We start from the raw sequence: 17,153 nt of genomic DNA on the forward strand, positions 1-17,153 counted from the left end.
CTTTTACTGGGGCCAAGTCTGATCCCAGGCTCGATGGAGATGTCACCTGAGAGTCAGAAGGCAGCCAAAGAGGAAGCCACCCCTCCTTGCTAGACACTTTATCAGTCTGCAAGGGGAGTGGTCATCCTTAGTAAACCAATAAGCACAATATAGTATGAACTAGATACATGGTGCTTTGCCCAGCAACAGCACTAGGAACTAGGAAGTAGGGATTTAAAGCCATAGGGACTCTAATACCTATGGGTCCCTACATGAGCAATGGTCCGGGGGCCATCACATAGGAAAGAGACTCCTTATTCAACTCAGAAGAAGGATGCGCTTGGGCTCAACTAAAAAAAAATTTGCCCATGTGCATTAGACTGTAGCAGGGGGAGGAAGTGACTGTATTCTGGCAAAGATGGCAATGGCAAAGAAATTAAGATATGCAGTCTAACGGACAATATCATCAGTATTGCATGGACTTTTTAAAACACTAATACAATAAGTCAGTTGGGGAAAAGCAATTTAACATTTTGTGACATTGTTGTTTAACCACCTTTCCTTCTCCTTTAAGCACCTCTTTACTTGTGTAAACAATCCCAACTTGGCCAGCTGTAGTTCCATTAAGAGAATAGGTAGCTTGGATATTATTACATCTGAGGTGTATAACCTTACATTTATCAACACTGTAATCTCATCTGCCTGTTAGCTGCCCAAATTACCAGATTTCTAGATTCTGCTGCAAGCATGCCACATCATAGATGATATTAATTTACCTGCATAGTCATTAATAAATAAAGTAAATAAAATTGAACACAATACAAAACCTGGGGCACCACTAGGCACTCTATGTAAAGAATGTAACATTGATAAGCACAAACAGTATATGATTTTTGAGCCAGTTTTCTATCCATGTGCAAACAACATTACCAAGACCAAGCTTGAATATGGAACTGTCCCATGACAGATGTCAAATCTACAGGTCTATAATTGCCAGACTATGGTTGTATTCCCTATTTAAATTCTGGAATTACATACGCTTTCCTCCAATTCATAAGTCTATATTCAATAACAGCACTCACTCCAATCACTAATGTTTGGATTTAGTGCATGTCACACAGTGGCCATGTCCACCTGATCCTTCAGGAATTTTTACAATAGACAGTATTTAAAATGAAATCTTCTTAATCATTATTTCACAGTTAGTACTAGTGGTTGTATATATAGTGTATGTATGTGAGTGTATAGATTGGTAGGTGTGGGTTAAGTGTGCTGGGTTTACTTGGATGGGTTGAACTTGATGGACACTGGTCTTTTTTCAACCCTATGTAACTATGTAACTAACTAACTATGTAACTATTGGCTCTGACCTAGAAGGCAGCAAGATTTTAGACCAGCTGGTCTTTTATTAAAGGGATACTGTCATGATTTTTATAGTATGCTTTTTATTTCTAAATTACACAGCAAATAATTCACTCTACTATTTAAATTGTTCTTCTTGAACCAACAAATGTATTTTTTTTAGTTGTAATATTGGTGTGTAGGTGCCATCTCAGTGCATTGTGCCTGAGTCTGAGCTTTCAGAAGGAGCCAGCACTACACATTAGAACTGCTTTCAGGTAACCTATTGTTTCTCCTACTCCCATGCAACTAGAGTCCGAAGCTGAACTTGGATTTCTTGCTATTAAGTGCTATTCTGATATCTACTGGGAGCTGCTATCTTGCTACCTTCCCATTGTTCTGCTGATTGGCTACTGAGAGGGGTGGGGGGGGTGATATCACTACAAATTGCAACTCAACAGTAAAGTGTGACTGAAGTTTATCTGAGCACAGGTTACATGGCTGTGGCACCCTAGGGAATAAAGAATATGGCTAGCCCCATGTGAAATTTCAAAATTAAATATTAAAAAATCTTTGTTTTTGAAAAATTGATTTCAATGCAGGATTCTGTTTTGGAAAAAACATTATTTCCCATGACAGTATTCCTTTAAGCTCCAATCCATAGGTACCAAACATGATGAAAGTTAGTCTGAAGAAAAGAAAAAGTGACCTGGCTGAAACAGAACTATTATGCTCTCTAAGTACTTCAGGGTGTATTTAATCAGCCCCTGTTGCTTAGTTCACAATAACTTGGAGTAAACATTTAAGTACAATATCTGCTGCCAGACACTGACTTGATTGAGCTGAGCCATGTGTTCCCCTATGGTGTGGATCTTGAAACTCTGACCCCTCTATTGTATACACTGAATAAGAACAGAGCTTTTTTCTGAATCCTTTATAATCAAATTATTTTTATTAAATACTTTTTCTTGGGGGGGGTGGCTCTTAGTCTGAGCTTTAAAAACAATTAGTTCTACATTTTCTACCTTTACTTTTCTAATTGCTATTTTACAACTTTTGTTGCCTGGTTGCTTACCACAACATGGTTTTATTGTACTTTCAGGCACCAAAAACTGGTCATATTCTAGTATATTTGCACTCTGGTATGAGGTGCCTTGCCTGTGTAGACATATGATAGGCCAGGAACACAATTCTAACCAGAGACCTTTTAATTGCTGGCTGGCCTTCATCACCCACTGGGTTATGCAGTTGAGAAGTATCTGATGAACTAAGACTTACCATTTCCTTGTCAGGCTGGTAAGAGAACAGCCAGTTGTCACACCTATACATTGCCCACTACATTGTCTAGCTTCTTGCTTTTTATTTGTCTTTTAGACTTTGCTGCTGCCTTGTTTGAATGACTCAACCCCACTTTTGGTCAAAAAAGGTTTAAAAAAAGAAGAATGCCAATAAGATGTGAGGTTTCAGAAAAGTAGCTGAAAGCATCTCAGGCAACACATATTTTCTTGTCATTTGTGTAAACTTGCTGCTTCAGCTCCATCTGTACCCTTATCATTCTATTTTATACTCCACTACTTCTGTGCACTGCTTTAACACCTAAAGTGTTAATACATTGTACCTTCTGCTGGAAAGTAGCACTTTTATCAGTAGATAGAGTGGGAATTAATAATTTGTTCAAACAGAGACGTTTGGCTATGCACCGTTAGAAGGGAAAGCATGTCATTTCTGTTGACAAATTACCATGTCCAAATATAGTAAATGTTTAATATTGATGTTTCTGAATCCTGCATTCTGAATCAACAATTTGCGTCATGATTACTGGACAGGATTTGAACTTGTTGACCTGTAGGTGGAAGAACGTTACTCTAGTATCCTCGGCTCAATACTAGCATATAGATTATGAAGGGCTATTCTTAGAGTCGGTCTCTGCCTGATTATATTTGCCTGGTTATATTTATTAATTAGTGTTTTCATCTACTTTGTATCAAATTTGGCTGTGAAAATTAGGGAGCCGTGAGGATCAGAGCGTAGGTATCTAAATATTTCCTGGTACTCAGTTATATTTTTAAAAACTATAGAGGAAGCAGACCCCACGGTCCGGGCCTGTCTGGCTGCTGTGACTGCTTACCTTTGTGTAAGCTTTAAATTGTATCAGTACTGAGATTAACTGGCCCCTGCATTGTTTACACCTTAGATTCAGGCTGTAACCCCCTGTATTGTTTAAACATGTGTGCCATACTCTGCCTGCCCTTTGCTGTCTGTGTGCGCCATACTCTGCCCTATGCTGCCTGTGGGAGGTGAACCTGGAAGTGGTTTGTTCTGGGAGTTTGTTAGCAGTTGGAAATAGACATTATATGGTCCCTAAGGTGTGTAATTATATGCTGGGGTTGCTGTGCTGTCCACAGGGGAGGAGGAGGCATAAGGGTGTGTCATAATATAACATAATATAATTCTTTCACATATGAATGAAGGGTGATATCCTTACAGTGAGCACCAACCATTTGGGTTTTTGCTGTGCTACCACCATTAGTGTGGGTATGGTCTTAAATGCTCTTGGTTTAAAAAAGGAGAGTGGTCAAAACTGGCTACCATTATCGGCCCTCCACCACGTAGGCCAGAAAAATTACGTCCCTCGGTATCACAGAAGTTGGACGGCACTGCTTTAAATGATGCCTGCTTATGTTATTTACATCCTGCTTAAGTCCAATGACCATTATATGAAAGTTGTTGTATATGAAAGGTGTGGCTACAAAAAGGGCATCCTTCTGGTGGGGCTAACCAGAAGGCACTGGGAATTTTTATAAAGCCACCATAAAACATAATATTAATGGACGCCAGAGGATTCTTTATGGTGAACTATAATACAGATTTATTGGTCCAAGACACAGATAGTATGCAGGGTTGTATATATATATATACTCACAAGCAGATAGATATAGATGTTATCACATTGGTAAATCGCATGGGTGACCTTTAGTAACAGTATAGCCCAACTTGGAGAGGTGCGGAGTTTTAGCTGAGAACCCGAGATGAATACCCTTTACTGGAGTGGATTCCTTCCAGCCAACTATGGTTCAGGGGCAAAGTACTACCTGAATCCTGCGTTACACTGGTCCCTTCCGCAAGGCAAACAGAGCCGGGGTAGGCTAAACCCTTAACAACTCCTTTGTTGGGGCTAATGGCTGCCCTTTCTAGCTAGACTGACTGTGCTCACTTCTCCTAGAGAGTGCTATGAAATATTCTGCTGTGCTTACTTGTTCTCATTCATGGGGCCCTGTCCCCGACTTTAGTTAATAGATCAATCTTGTTACTGGGGCCTTATGCCTCCAGGCTCAGTGGTCTGATGCCTGAGACAACGGCAGCCAAAGAGGAAGACACTCCTCCTTGCAAGACACTATATAGTCTGCAAGGGGAGTGGTCAACCTGGCTAAACCTATTAAGGATAGCTTAAGAACTGTAACCTGAGTGTAGAGGGCTCTGCCCTATAACAGTACAGATAAGGAAAGATAGCAAAAGGTAGGGATATGAAGCCATAGGGTACTTAACCCTATGGGTCCCTACACTAGCATCAGCCAAATGCTTGGAATCACCACTAGTTACCTCTCGTTGGCAGAGCCTGCATTTATCTGTACAAATCATGCCTGTGATGGTGTCAGCAGATACATTATAAGTAGCTGTAAACTGACTAATCTGTTTTTTAGGATTTAGTACTCCTTTAAATTGTAGCATGCTTTGTTATTGTAACAACAGCACTTCCAAATGTGCACACAAGGACAGATGTTCCATTGCTTGATGCTCTCTGTACCTGCAAAGAGTAAATATTAACACTGCTCAGATTCCACAAACAATGACAAATACAGGAAACCCCCCACCTGTTGAATAAAGCATAAAGCCTGTTTCCATCGGGTATGGGGTGCAGCACAACTGACTTTCTATACAGTTTTACTTAATAAAATATAAAGTATAGATTTGTTCTACATGGAAGATTTGAATGCATTCCTAATAGTAACATAATACTTACAGTATGATCCATGTGGCCCTCTAAAATCAGAGTTAAAGAAATACTATACCCCCAGGATGAATACTTAACCAACAGGTATTTTATATCATATTTATTAGTAAATATTGCCCTTGTACATCTTTTCCATTGAGCCACCATTTTGTAATGGTCTGTGTGTGCCCTCATAGATCTCCTGACAGGAAGTGTGGAAGAAAAAGATAGAGCTTTTTCCATTACTTGGCTGATGTGACCTAGCATGTATGTGTGCTCTTAATTTGTTTGTGTGCACCGTGAATCGTAGGATCCCAGGGGGCTTTTTTTATGAAACTGGTTGATTTAGATCAGCATGCGGCCCGCGACCCCCCTCTGTGTGGCCCCCCACCTGTATGGCTGCTTTGATGGCTTACTCTTGTGTAAGCTTTAAATGGTATCAGTACTGAGATTAACTGGTCCCCTGCATGGTTCTCACCTCAGATTCAGGCTGTAATCAGGCTGTATTGTTTAAATATGTAATCACCTGTGTTGTTCACACCTTTTAATCTCTGCATTGTTCACCCCCTGCAGTGTTCACACCTCAGGCTCAGGCTGTAATCACCCCCATTGTTCCCCTGTTCACACCTCAGAGCAGTAGAAACCCACAAATAATCCCTGCACACTACAGAAGAACATATACTGAGGTGGTACTGCAATTAAAAAGTTTTTTAATATATAGTTATTGTGCAGACTGTAGGAGCAGGCTACAGGCAGCATAGGGCAGGCAGAGTATGGCACACACAGGCAGAATAGGGCAGGCAGAGAATGGCACACACAGGCAGGGCAGGCAGAGTATGGCACACACAGGCAGAATAGGGCAGGCAGAGAATGGCACACACAGGCAGGGCAGGCAGAGTATGGCACACACAGGCAGGGTAGGGCAGGCAGAGTATGGCAGGTTTTGCTGTACTACAACCATTAATATGGGTATGGTCATGTGATAACACGGGTGTGGTATCAAGTGGGTGCAGTTTCAAAAAGGGGAGTGGTCAAAACTGGCTTCCATTATCGGCCCTCCACCACGTAGGTCGGAAAAATTCCGGCCCTCGGTACCACAGAAGTTGGACAGCACTGATTTAGATGAAGCAAGTTTTTATATATGGGCTGTTTAATGTAATATATTTTATAGAGTTTAAGGGTTTAGTTTTCCTGTTAACTATAGCATCACTAAAGTAATACCTTGCTTTACTTATTTAAATGTCTGTACTTTGTGCAGTGGAAGGGAGGAAAGAAGCAAATGCGCATGTATAAAGGTGGGGGGCGACGTAAGGTGGCTGTCCACATTTCAAGCCGCAGTGCCCCATGTAGCAGCAGATCAATGCTAATGTGTATGTACATATTTGGTGCAGTTAAATGGGTAGTGGGTACAGGTCTGGACTGGGATTCAAAATAGGTCATCATCATCATTTATTCATATAGCGCCAGCAAATTACACAGCGCTTCACAATAGATTTTATATATATATATATAGGTATACAGAGTAACAATAGGATCAGAGGGCCCTGTCGCAAGAGCTTACAATCTACAGGTGTTAGGGGTACATTGAAACAAAAGGAGTGTGGATACTGATTGATGTTTTATGACACATATATAAATGTCTGATCAGCTTAGATATATTATGCTTCCGTAAACAGATGGGTCTTTAGGGAGCGTTTGGAAGGAAGGGGAGAGTCTGATAGGCCGAGGCAGAGAGTTCCAGGTCCTGGCATTTCAATTACACAAAGGCCCCCAGCAGCCCAATAAATAGTGACTGTTTATAGCTTCTTACAACAACTCTTATTGCATTTACCAGAATCCAGACTGCCAATCCAGGCCTGGGGGGGTACACCTTAATTGCCCTAGAACAAATGGGCACATAGGTGCTTCAGAGCTCTAGTCACCTGACACCTGTATGCTTGTGGTTAGTACCATAGGATGAGCAACACTATGCCAAGTGATAAGCTCGCTATTTGCAATTAAAATTTGAGCTGGGGATGGGGTAACAAGAAGGCAGCAACAAACAGGCCCGGATTTGTGGAAAGGCCACAAAGGCCCGGGCCTAGGGCGGCAGAAATTTAGGGGGGGCATGCCGCCCCGCTGCAACTAAATTCGTAAAATTTGCCCCCATACGGAGCAATGGGGACTGTTCCCCACTGCTCCGTATGGCAGTTGAACTGTTTGCGCATGCTCACTCGCTGCCGCGCGGGGGGGCGGGGAAGTTCACACATGCGTGCTCGGGGAGGAGGGGGTGGGCAGCCTAGGGGCGCATGGAACACAAATCCGGCGCTGGCAACAAAGTTAGGTAGAATTTGATATTGGCAACAAAGTTAGGTAGAATTTGATATTAATGATCCATTTTGCTGTGTGCCCCTCAAAAATACATTTTACTGCAGCTTTGTGCCTTGTGCAGCTTGCTGTTTCCCTGAACAGGAAATGAAGACTGCAAAACAAATTTGCTTGCTAGTTCCTGTCTATCTTTTAGACTTAACAAACAGCTTTTAACTGTTAATTTACAATGTATTATATTTGGACTGATAAAAACACTTTTACTTCAGCTCTCACTTTTTTAATTAAAGGTGACCTTTCCTTATATTTTTGTTGTATGAACAGTCAGAGAATAAGTTAATTCCCTCCTCTCTGAGGCCATTCCTGGAACAATATTTTGTTTAACAAGAGATGACAAATAACCAAGACAAACAGAATAGCTTGGTACCAACATCAAGTAAAAGACAATGACAACTATTATATAAAAAATATAAAGGCAGTATAAATTAATGATCAGTTTGGAAAACGCCACTCTGATTCAAAGGGACCAGTTTTGGTCATAAGACTGCACCATGACTATTATGCCTCTAAAGACCAGATAGCATTTTCAATTTCAGCCTGAAGAGAGGCAGACTGGAAATTATTAAAAGGAGGTTTAAAGGAACTAACTAACTAACTAACTAACTAACTAACTAACTAACTAACTAACTAACTAACTAACTAACAGGTCACTGCTGAGCTCCCAACAATGCTCTCTGCACCAAGCACTGGATTTTGGATCTGGCGCTCTGTGCAGAGAGCAGCAATCCTTGGGACACAAGTGTTTGGTAAGTGAGCACTAAGAGGTGCATTCTTGCACCCTGAGCGTTAAAAAATATATTGTTCCTTGAAATAGGGGTATAATTTTATGCTGAGAAGTTCTGAGCAAAATTTGGTTCCCAAATTGCACCTCCAATTACCAATGTCTTTGGCCTTCTCTACTTGATATCAGTCAACTCCTTGATATGGCCATGTGTTTGCCTTTTAACATTACACTAAGCAACAGCGCTATAATTACAAATGCATGGTATTCATACTTGTTTTTTTTAATTATAGTGGAAAACTGGTCTCCCCAAAATGGAAGAACTTTAAGGGGTTACGTCTACTTTGGAGAGACAAGATCCGACTAAATAATGCCATCTGGAGGGCTTGGTATCTTCAGTGTAAGTATATCGCTTAATGTGCTTTATACATACTGAATGTAAACTGAGCCTGAGGAAATAAGAGTCATTGTTATGCTCCCCCACCAAAATTTTTTTTACAAAGTTACAAATAACTACAAAATGCCCCCAACACTATGAAGAAAAAGAGGAGTAGAAAAATGACAATAAAATGATACAAGGAAGATGTTGTTATCATTAGTCAGAATTTGCTTTGTTTCATGTGTGTCACATGCTCCCATACTGGTGTATACACCGTTAGGCTATAGATTCAGCCAGCCAAAGCATTTTTGTTAGTCTTGCTTTCAGCTGTACCAATTCAGCTAAAAAAAACCCCAATATCACGTGACTAAAAAGTGCAAAACAAATTTTAACTGTTTACAGATCTAGCAACTTTAATTATTGTTCTCAAATCAGCAGGACCTGTTTTACTGTCCCTGTCAATATAGGTTTGTTTCCTATAGAGCAGCAAATACCCTCTCTAACAAGTATTATTCCTACATAGCAAATTATTTCTTGGTGCTCATGACAAATTTCTTTTGTAGATATAGAAAAAAGAAAGACACCAGTGTGTGGGTTTGTGACTCCACTGACCGGATCAGAGGGAGATGATCACCGGAAACCAGAGGTAATTTACAAGAAGGGTGAGTCAAACAGGGAGGCTGAATAGTTTTGAGAATAAAGTCTTGGGCCTATGTACGTTTATGCAGTAAGAAAGTGCCACATCACTGGACAGATAGAAAGATACATTGGCTTTCCAGCTATGTGATTCCTTGGGTTTAGTTATAGGCAAAATATAACAGACACAGCAGACTCAGCAATGGTTGGAGGATGTAAAACACAAGGCCTAGTGGCAAAGTTTCACTGTATGTAATACTGGCTATTTTCCATTTGGTTAGATCTGTGGGAACTGCAGTATTGCTGTTATACAAATTTCATGAAATTATGTTTGAATGGTTTGTTGGACTGAGGGTTAGCCACTAATGGGCAGAGAATCAGAATGTTTAATTGGTTGTCCTGCAGGTAGATAAGTAGTATATAAGCCAAAGAAGGCAATTAATGTGCATGGTCAAATTGTGCTTATCCAACTGAAAAGACTGTTAAGGTGGCCATACACGATACACGATACACGATGTCGCCAAGCGAGCGGATCTTCCCCCGATATCCCCACCTACGGGTGGGCGATATGGGGGACCATTTAGGTAAAAAAAATAATAATCCGATCGTTTGGCCCTGGGGCCAGACGATCGGATTATGTGGGCGGCAATGGGGCAGTCGGATCGGGGACCGCATCAACGAGCCGATGCGGTCCCCGATCCGACCAGATTTTCTAACCTGGCCGATCGAGATCTGGCCAATTTCAGGCCAGATATCGGTCGGCCAGGCCGCTCTGCTCTCCCCATACACGGGCCGATTAGCTGCCGAATCGGTCCAAGGGACCGATATCGGCAGCTATAGTCGGCCCGTGTATGGCCACCTTTAGTAGAACTTTGCCTTGTGCAGCTTAGGGTTGGCTGATAAACCTCACACAAAGAATCCATTATCATTGGTCTATTTTTGCTGATGAACTTAAGAGTAATTGCTCTGGAAGTTCAGAAGTGAACACAGGCCATGTATAGATATATAAGATTATTATGAAATCCATTGAACCACATGAAAAGCATGCAGCCAGATAACGTAATGGGCATTCTCATAATTCAGTGTGAAAATCTGTACAAAAATGTAACCCTTTTGAACATACATTAGCAGTCAGCATGTCTCTCTAAGCACCAAAAGATTAAAGTAATGAATTAATATTTACATGTCTGGTATTCATGTCTAGTATCTAAAATGTATTCATTGCAGCCCTTTCCTGATTTTTAGTGCTGTGTGTTTTCTTATGTGTTACATAAACTATTGTACTATTGTACAAAATGTATGTAGACATCTGCCTGTCAAACAACCAAGGATGTAAATAGGAAGTTGATCCTTCTAGGAGTGCTTTTCACTAGATGTTGTTGGTGGGATTTGCTTTCGTTCAGCCACAACATTTGGGATGTTAACCACTGATGTTGGGGATGAGGCCTGGGTCATTGCAAAAGTTTCAATTTATCCCTCAGTTGTTTAGTTTGGTTGAGGTCAAGGCTCTGTGCAGGGCATTACAAATTCTGCCACTCCTATCTCACTTTCCATGAAGGCAATAATCATGCAAAAAAACAGGAAATAACCATAACTTGTTGCAAAGTAGAAAGCACAGAATTGTGAGAATGTCATGGATTTCACTGAACCAGGGGCCCTATCAGACACCATGAATAAGTGCTTAGACCATAATTCCATACAGTGCCACCTCAGGCTTCCTGGCCACCAAGTTTATGCTTTTTGATGCCCCTGGTAACTTGTCTGGCTCAACTCGCCTCATGGCAGCAGCGCCCCTTGATTCCATACATAATTACACATTCATACAGGCTGCTTTCCCCGGCATCCACCAAACCCAGACATACCAAACTGACGCTTGCCATTATGCTTGGCGATGTTAGGCTTTTGTATGGCTGTTCCCCTATTTTGCCCATTCTCTTAAAGGAGAACTCCACCCAAACACAACTTTTTGAAAAGTAAACATAATTTCTTTTTCTTTTTTTTTAAGGAAATGGGTTTAATCCTTTTTTTATGTGGAACAAAGCAGTATGGGTACATATTACTACATATTAACTCAAAGGCAACAAATGAGGGTTCATTTACAACTGGTGTGCAAGGTGCAAACTGTAAAAAACAGGGGCAAAGGCTATGTGTTTAGCTCCTGACAGCCAGTCTGTGGTACACACTAGGTTATAAAGGGAAGGAGCAGGTATCACAACTGATATTAGCACTGCTGTTATTTCATGTGCACATTTAGACAATGACACTTAAAGGAGAATGCAAGTCAAAATTTAAAAAGCATACTGCCCAATAGTCCTCCTATTGTTTAGTAAAAACACCACCCTTTTGGCTCACCTAATCAAATATTTACTCAGTCACACTTACTTCACATTTTCTAGAACAGCCAGCCATCTCTAAAAAGGTATTGCTTCATACTGCACATGTGTTTCATTCCCTCCCCCCTCCCCTTTGCCAGATCCGCTTCTGATTGGCTGGTGGGCATGTGTAGCTCAGAACAGGAGACAGGATCACGTTACACACATGCTCAGAGAATAGGAAGGCTGCCGCTGGCAGCCTACAGGAAGGGGAGAGAGATTTCAGTGATGTCACTGTAGGCTTCACACTGCTGTAGGCTGCCAGCACCATATCTCAGAGAAGCAAGCAGGGATCTGGGAATTTAGATATGCATTAAGTACTTAAAAAGAATGCCTTTAGACTTACTTTTAATTTATATTAACCTTTCATTGTCCTTTAAAGACAGATTAAGCATTTCCTTTTTGTATTAACACTTTTATTGTCTTATTAAGAGCAAAAGTGAAAAGTAAACATAATGTCAAGCAACTTTGCAGTATACATCAATTAAAAAAGAAATATGCAGCCATTTGATTATATTTAATGTAATAATATGGGTTGGAACAGTTAACTAAGCCTGCCCCCCTGTTCTGCTGCTGATCAGGATGACTATTTTGAGACTCAAATAAAATGTTACAATAGTCGAATGTCCTCAGCCTGCCTTCAGCCTGCATCCTTCAAATGCCACAATTCCCTGCACACATGATGTGAATAAGAACAGGAACAATACAAAGCAATGCATTGTGGGTTATGTAGTTCCTGTATGCTGTCAGTAAACTGTGGAGAAGTTGTAATTATATTTTTTCAACAGATTACAATGATATGTATACTAGGGGTTTCTGTGTTTTGGTTCAGAAGCCAGAGTTCCCCTTTTGACAAATAGTTTTGGTGTAAACAGCTTCAGTTTGTCTAAAATTAAATGTGTAATATTGTGGAAGATGTTGTACTTTGGGGCCCAAAAATATATACTTACTGTATATTTACTGCTGGAAAATGTATTGGCACTTTTTATGTTTGCATGGAGAAATCCATTTCCTGGTACTTATGTTACTATTTCTGCTACCTTTCTGGCAAGCAAAAAAGCTCTATCTGGTATTATAGCAGGGATTGTATATATACTGTACTTAGGATCAGAGCTACTGTCCCGTGAGGCAAAAAGGTGGCCACACACGTGGCGGTTTTCGATCTTTCGTGCGACCATCGGTTGCACGAAAGATCGTTCCAATCGCCCACTAACATTCAGGGCTGAAACGACAGATAAGGAGGTAGAAACAATAGGATTTCTACCTCCTTCTGCCTATTCAGTTCTGAAGGCAGATTTTGCTCTGGTGCCGTTTATGGTGCCCGATCAAAATCTTTTAACCCACCCGATCAGCGAGTCGACCGATATCAGCAGCCTCCCGCAGTGTATGCGTGTATGGCCAGCTTTACTCTCTATCTGAATGACTCATTAACATTTCCTGCACTGCTGCTTGCATTGCATATGGCTAATTTAACAGTGAGAGAGAAAGAGATTAGGCTTTGTTTTGCTAAAACAAAGTAAACAGTTATATACATGTATAAGGGCAATGGCAAATCTACACTACCATGAGCCACAAAGTGTCCCTAGTTTTTTTGCCATTCAGTAATGGTACTTTGCATCGTTAATGGTGCTTTGCTTCAGAAAACAATTAGAAGTAAATTATCAGCATTGTCTATTGTATATACACATATACCAGGGCATTTATAGCACGAAGAAAGTGGCCAGAAGTTCCCTCTCTTTTATGCAAGGTAACAGTACATAAAAACATTGCAGTTTAGATATACAGCAGTTGAATGCTTATTCTTTTTGCTAGTGAATGTTGTTTTATGACCTGGATATCTGTTTTTAAATGAGAGGTTCAGGAGTGAGAGCTCAGTAGAAGTCTACCCTTGTGGAGGCATAATTCTCCACCTTAGAAATGACCTGGACTATATTGAGGAGAGGTACAAGAAAGGATGCAGCATTATATGGCCTTAGACAGCAAGATGATACATTAAATATCAACCAGGACCAGACACAAAGGTGGTATGTATCAACCATGACCACCACCTTTTCTGGGAATGCTTAATCTTTGTCACCTAGCCCCAATATAGTATTTATTCACTTTTGTAATTTTAGCAGTAGTGTCTTACAGTAACCCCTTATTACTGTACAGACATACCCAATGCACCTTTGAAGAAGATGATACTTTTGTGCCAGCTTGCCATTATTGCTTTTAATTATGTTTATGAGACTGATAAATGTGTGTTCTTATCCCTAACTCTATTTCAATATCACTCTATTACAGGCTGTTGTATTGGAAGGCAACTACTGGAAGCGCCGTATAGAAGCGGTGATGAAAGAATACAACAAGTGGAGAATTTACTACAAGAAACGAGTAAGGAATTTTAGGCCCTCGTGTGCTTTATTATAGTTAGAGTTGCCACCTATCTGGTTTTCAGATGAGGAAATCCAGAGGGGACTCTGAAGTGAATGACACTGTCATCAGCCAATCGCTGATATCTGTGTTATAGCCCTGCTCCGTGACACCATCACCCCTGTCCCCTGCCTGGACTTGACTTCAACAAAAGGTGGCAACCCTATTTATAGCTTCAATGTGCTTTCTCACAGTTACCTCTTCAGTGAAGGAATATGTTTTTGGCTGGCTTTTCTTTTTTTTTGATCATGTGGGTGTAATGTCCAGCTGACATCAGAAAGGAAACAGTAGCTTAGCATGCAATTATATATATATATACACTTATATATTTTAAGAGGAAATTGTCCTTTCTAGCATGCAAACTCTAGCCTTGGGGTCTAAGATCTTTCCAGTTGTGGTGGGTCAAATATTCACTATACCAGGGCCAAGATTTAAACATTATAGCTTCATACAAAGGTGGGTGGGTGCTGGAGGGGTCTGTTTGCCTCCCTTCAACATTGGTGCAATGAATGGGGTTTGTGCTCAGGGGCACTGCTACCATTAATTTTACTTTCCATTCAGCACTTTGTAGATGTCACTGCCCTCCTCACTTTCTTTTTGTGTAGCCTGTGCATGGGCAATTGGTAAACTATTGGCACATATACATAATTTTGAAAAACAAAAATACTATAGGCAGTAAAGTTCTAAGTGTGGAGTGGGAGAGAAGGCAGCACACCCAGAATTGGCACTGCTCACTCTTTGCATCCCAATCCTCGTCTATTCCGAACAGTTATGATAAGGAAAGTAGACTGCTCCTTTCCCGCCTTCCCTAAACACAATGTCTCCTCGCTGTGCCTACCGTAGTTATAAGTTGGAGGCCCCCTTCCCTCCCTGCATTGTGATATTGTGAAGTGAGGGAGGAATGGAAGGTGACGAGGGGATAGCAGTACCAAAGTAAGGACTGGGGGATATTAAAATCTGCAGGGAACACACAAACCAGAAGGCTATAAAGGGGGTGGATGGGTGCTTGAAAACTGTGTGGGGGCTGGGACATGGAGAACTATGTGCAGAACAGAGCTTTAAAAGAGAGGGAGGTAGTGCAACATGTATACTCTTGTAGGCTTTTGCACTGCTACTATCCCCACTACCCTTTTGACTGATTTTTCAACTTTATTTTCAGCCATTACTATTTTATATCATGATTAAACGTGATTATCGTGTAAACCACCAGTTCCTTGATGTCAATATGTTATAATATTAAGCACCAACGCACAGATGTAATAGCAAAAGTACAACAGAACATGATGCACCAACTGAAGAGTATAGTAGAACCAAAGCATCTGCCACCCACGGTACATACAGGTTCAGATTTTGCCACAGAAATACACACTTTTATTGTTTTTGTGCTGAAATTGGTGTATTTATTAACAGTGCAAACAGAGATTACAGGTGATGTTGCCCATAGCAACCAATTAGATTTGGTCAGTCAACTACAAGAAAGCAAAAGCAAAGATCTGATTGATTGCTATAGACAACATCACCTGTGATATTTGTCTTCAATGTTAATAAATATACCCCATGTGCACTGACAGGTGGATGTGCTTCTTGTCAATGCATGCTAAATACATATGTTATCACTGGCAGAGAAAATGCCATCTTGTAATGTTAGTGTTAGGACAAAGACACATACCATGATTAGAAGCCACAAACTTTTAAAAAGTTGGGGGAACTAATCTGTGCAGAGCAAACTGCACACAATTAGTCGCAGAGATTTGTATTGTTACCTATGGCAGCATTAGTCATGGCGAATAATCACCCCATGTGTCTTCAGTCTTAAATATGGGGCCTCCCCTCATTAGGTCAACATGTTTCGTAGACATCAGATTTTCTTGTGCACAATACATTGCTACACATACATATAGTTGAAAAACAATATTTTGCTTTTTACTTAGAGTGATCGGACTACTAAAAAGATTCAAGGACATCATAAATACTTTGCAGGGCAGCACTGATTGCATTTTAAATAAACTGCAGTATAAATAAACAAATCAGTTCAGATTTTTTAGACATGTGCTTGAATTTTCAAGTGATTTGGTCACACTGTTTTTTCTGGATTACAGTCATAGTTTTACAGTACTCCAGTTTGTGCTATAATTTGTCTGCCTTGTCAGCCAAGCACGGATGTCCGTGGGACTGACAATAACTGCAAAAGAAAATCCATGGTTGCCCAACAGTTTGCTAGTACACTTTATTTCCTCTCCTGACACTTCTAGTCTTCTACATCTGCTCCTCAGATGATAGGCAGGTGGGAAAACTTTGATCCTCCTGTCCACATACCAAATGCCAATGCTGATCATTAAAAGGGAAATGAAAGTTGGCCTGAACTGGCAATCTGGGGATTCTGGCAAATGCCAGAGGGGCTGCTGTAAGATGCCATAGGCAGTCACTATTTAGTGGGCTGGTGGCGGACTATTGATTTCCAGCCATCACTACTCCACAGCATTATTTTAAGCAATCAACTGTTTAGTGGAAAGTATTCTTATTCCACTGTATTATGATGTGTCCAGCTGCATAGACATCTAAGCATTCCAAAAATAGGATTTCAGAAGTTTCGCATTCTTAGGTATCATCGCTTTTAAAATATCTGAAATACTAAAAGTTACTAAATTCCACCATGTAGCTATGCATGTTAGCTTATTCCCTGTGAAATGATTTGTGGTGACTTCTTGCATAGAAAATCAGATCAGACTCCTTGTGCCTATAGCAGGACACAGAAACAAGTGACAGCGACAACTGCACTCATATGGGGAACATGAGGCCTGACCTCCTTACAAAGGGGCCTTACTATAACAATGTACAGAAGAAAGTTTATTAACCAGTTATGTCTTTTTGAAACGACCAGACTGGTTTTAGATACCAGCATAATAACAGTATGTTATGTTATGGGCCATTTCCTATGAGCCCTGATGCCGG

General features: G+C 40.7%; 1 protein-coding gene across 3 annotated transcripts in view; it reads left to right on the forward strand.

Moving 5' to 3' along the window:
* The window catches only part of mlxipl (MLX interacting protein like), a 65,887-nt gene that overhangs the window by 11,945 nt on the left and 36,789 nt on the right, over positions 1–17,153 (forward strand). For 2 of the 3 annotated variants that reach the window (XM_004911762.4, XM_004911763.4), the window contains exons 2-4: positions 8,693–8,799; positions 9,342–9,424; positions 14,073–14,162. In XM_004911762.4, the coding sequence (XP_004911819.2) occupies positions 8,693–8,799; positions 9,342–9,424; positions 14,073–14,162 (280 nt within the window). Of the gene's footprint in view, positions 1–8,692; positions 8,800–9,341; positions 9,441–14,072; positions 14,163–17,153 lie in introns of those variants that run through there. The other variant, XM_031896714.1, reaches the window with a different exon arrangement.

Source organism: Xenopus tropicalis, chromosome 2 (assembly GCF_000004195.4).
Source record: "Xenopus tropicalis strain Nigerian chromosome 2, UCB_Xtro_10.0, whole genome shotgun sequence".
Lineage (NCBI taxonomy): Eukaryota > Metazoa > Chordata > Amphibia > Anura > Pipidae > Xenopus > Xenopus tropicalis.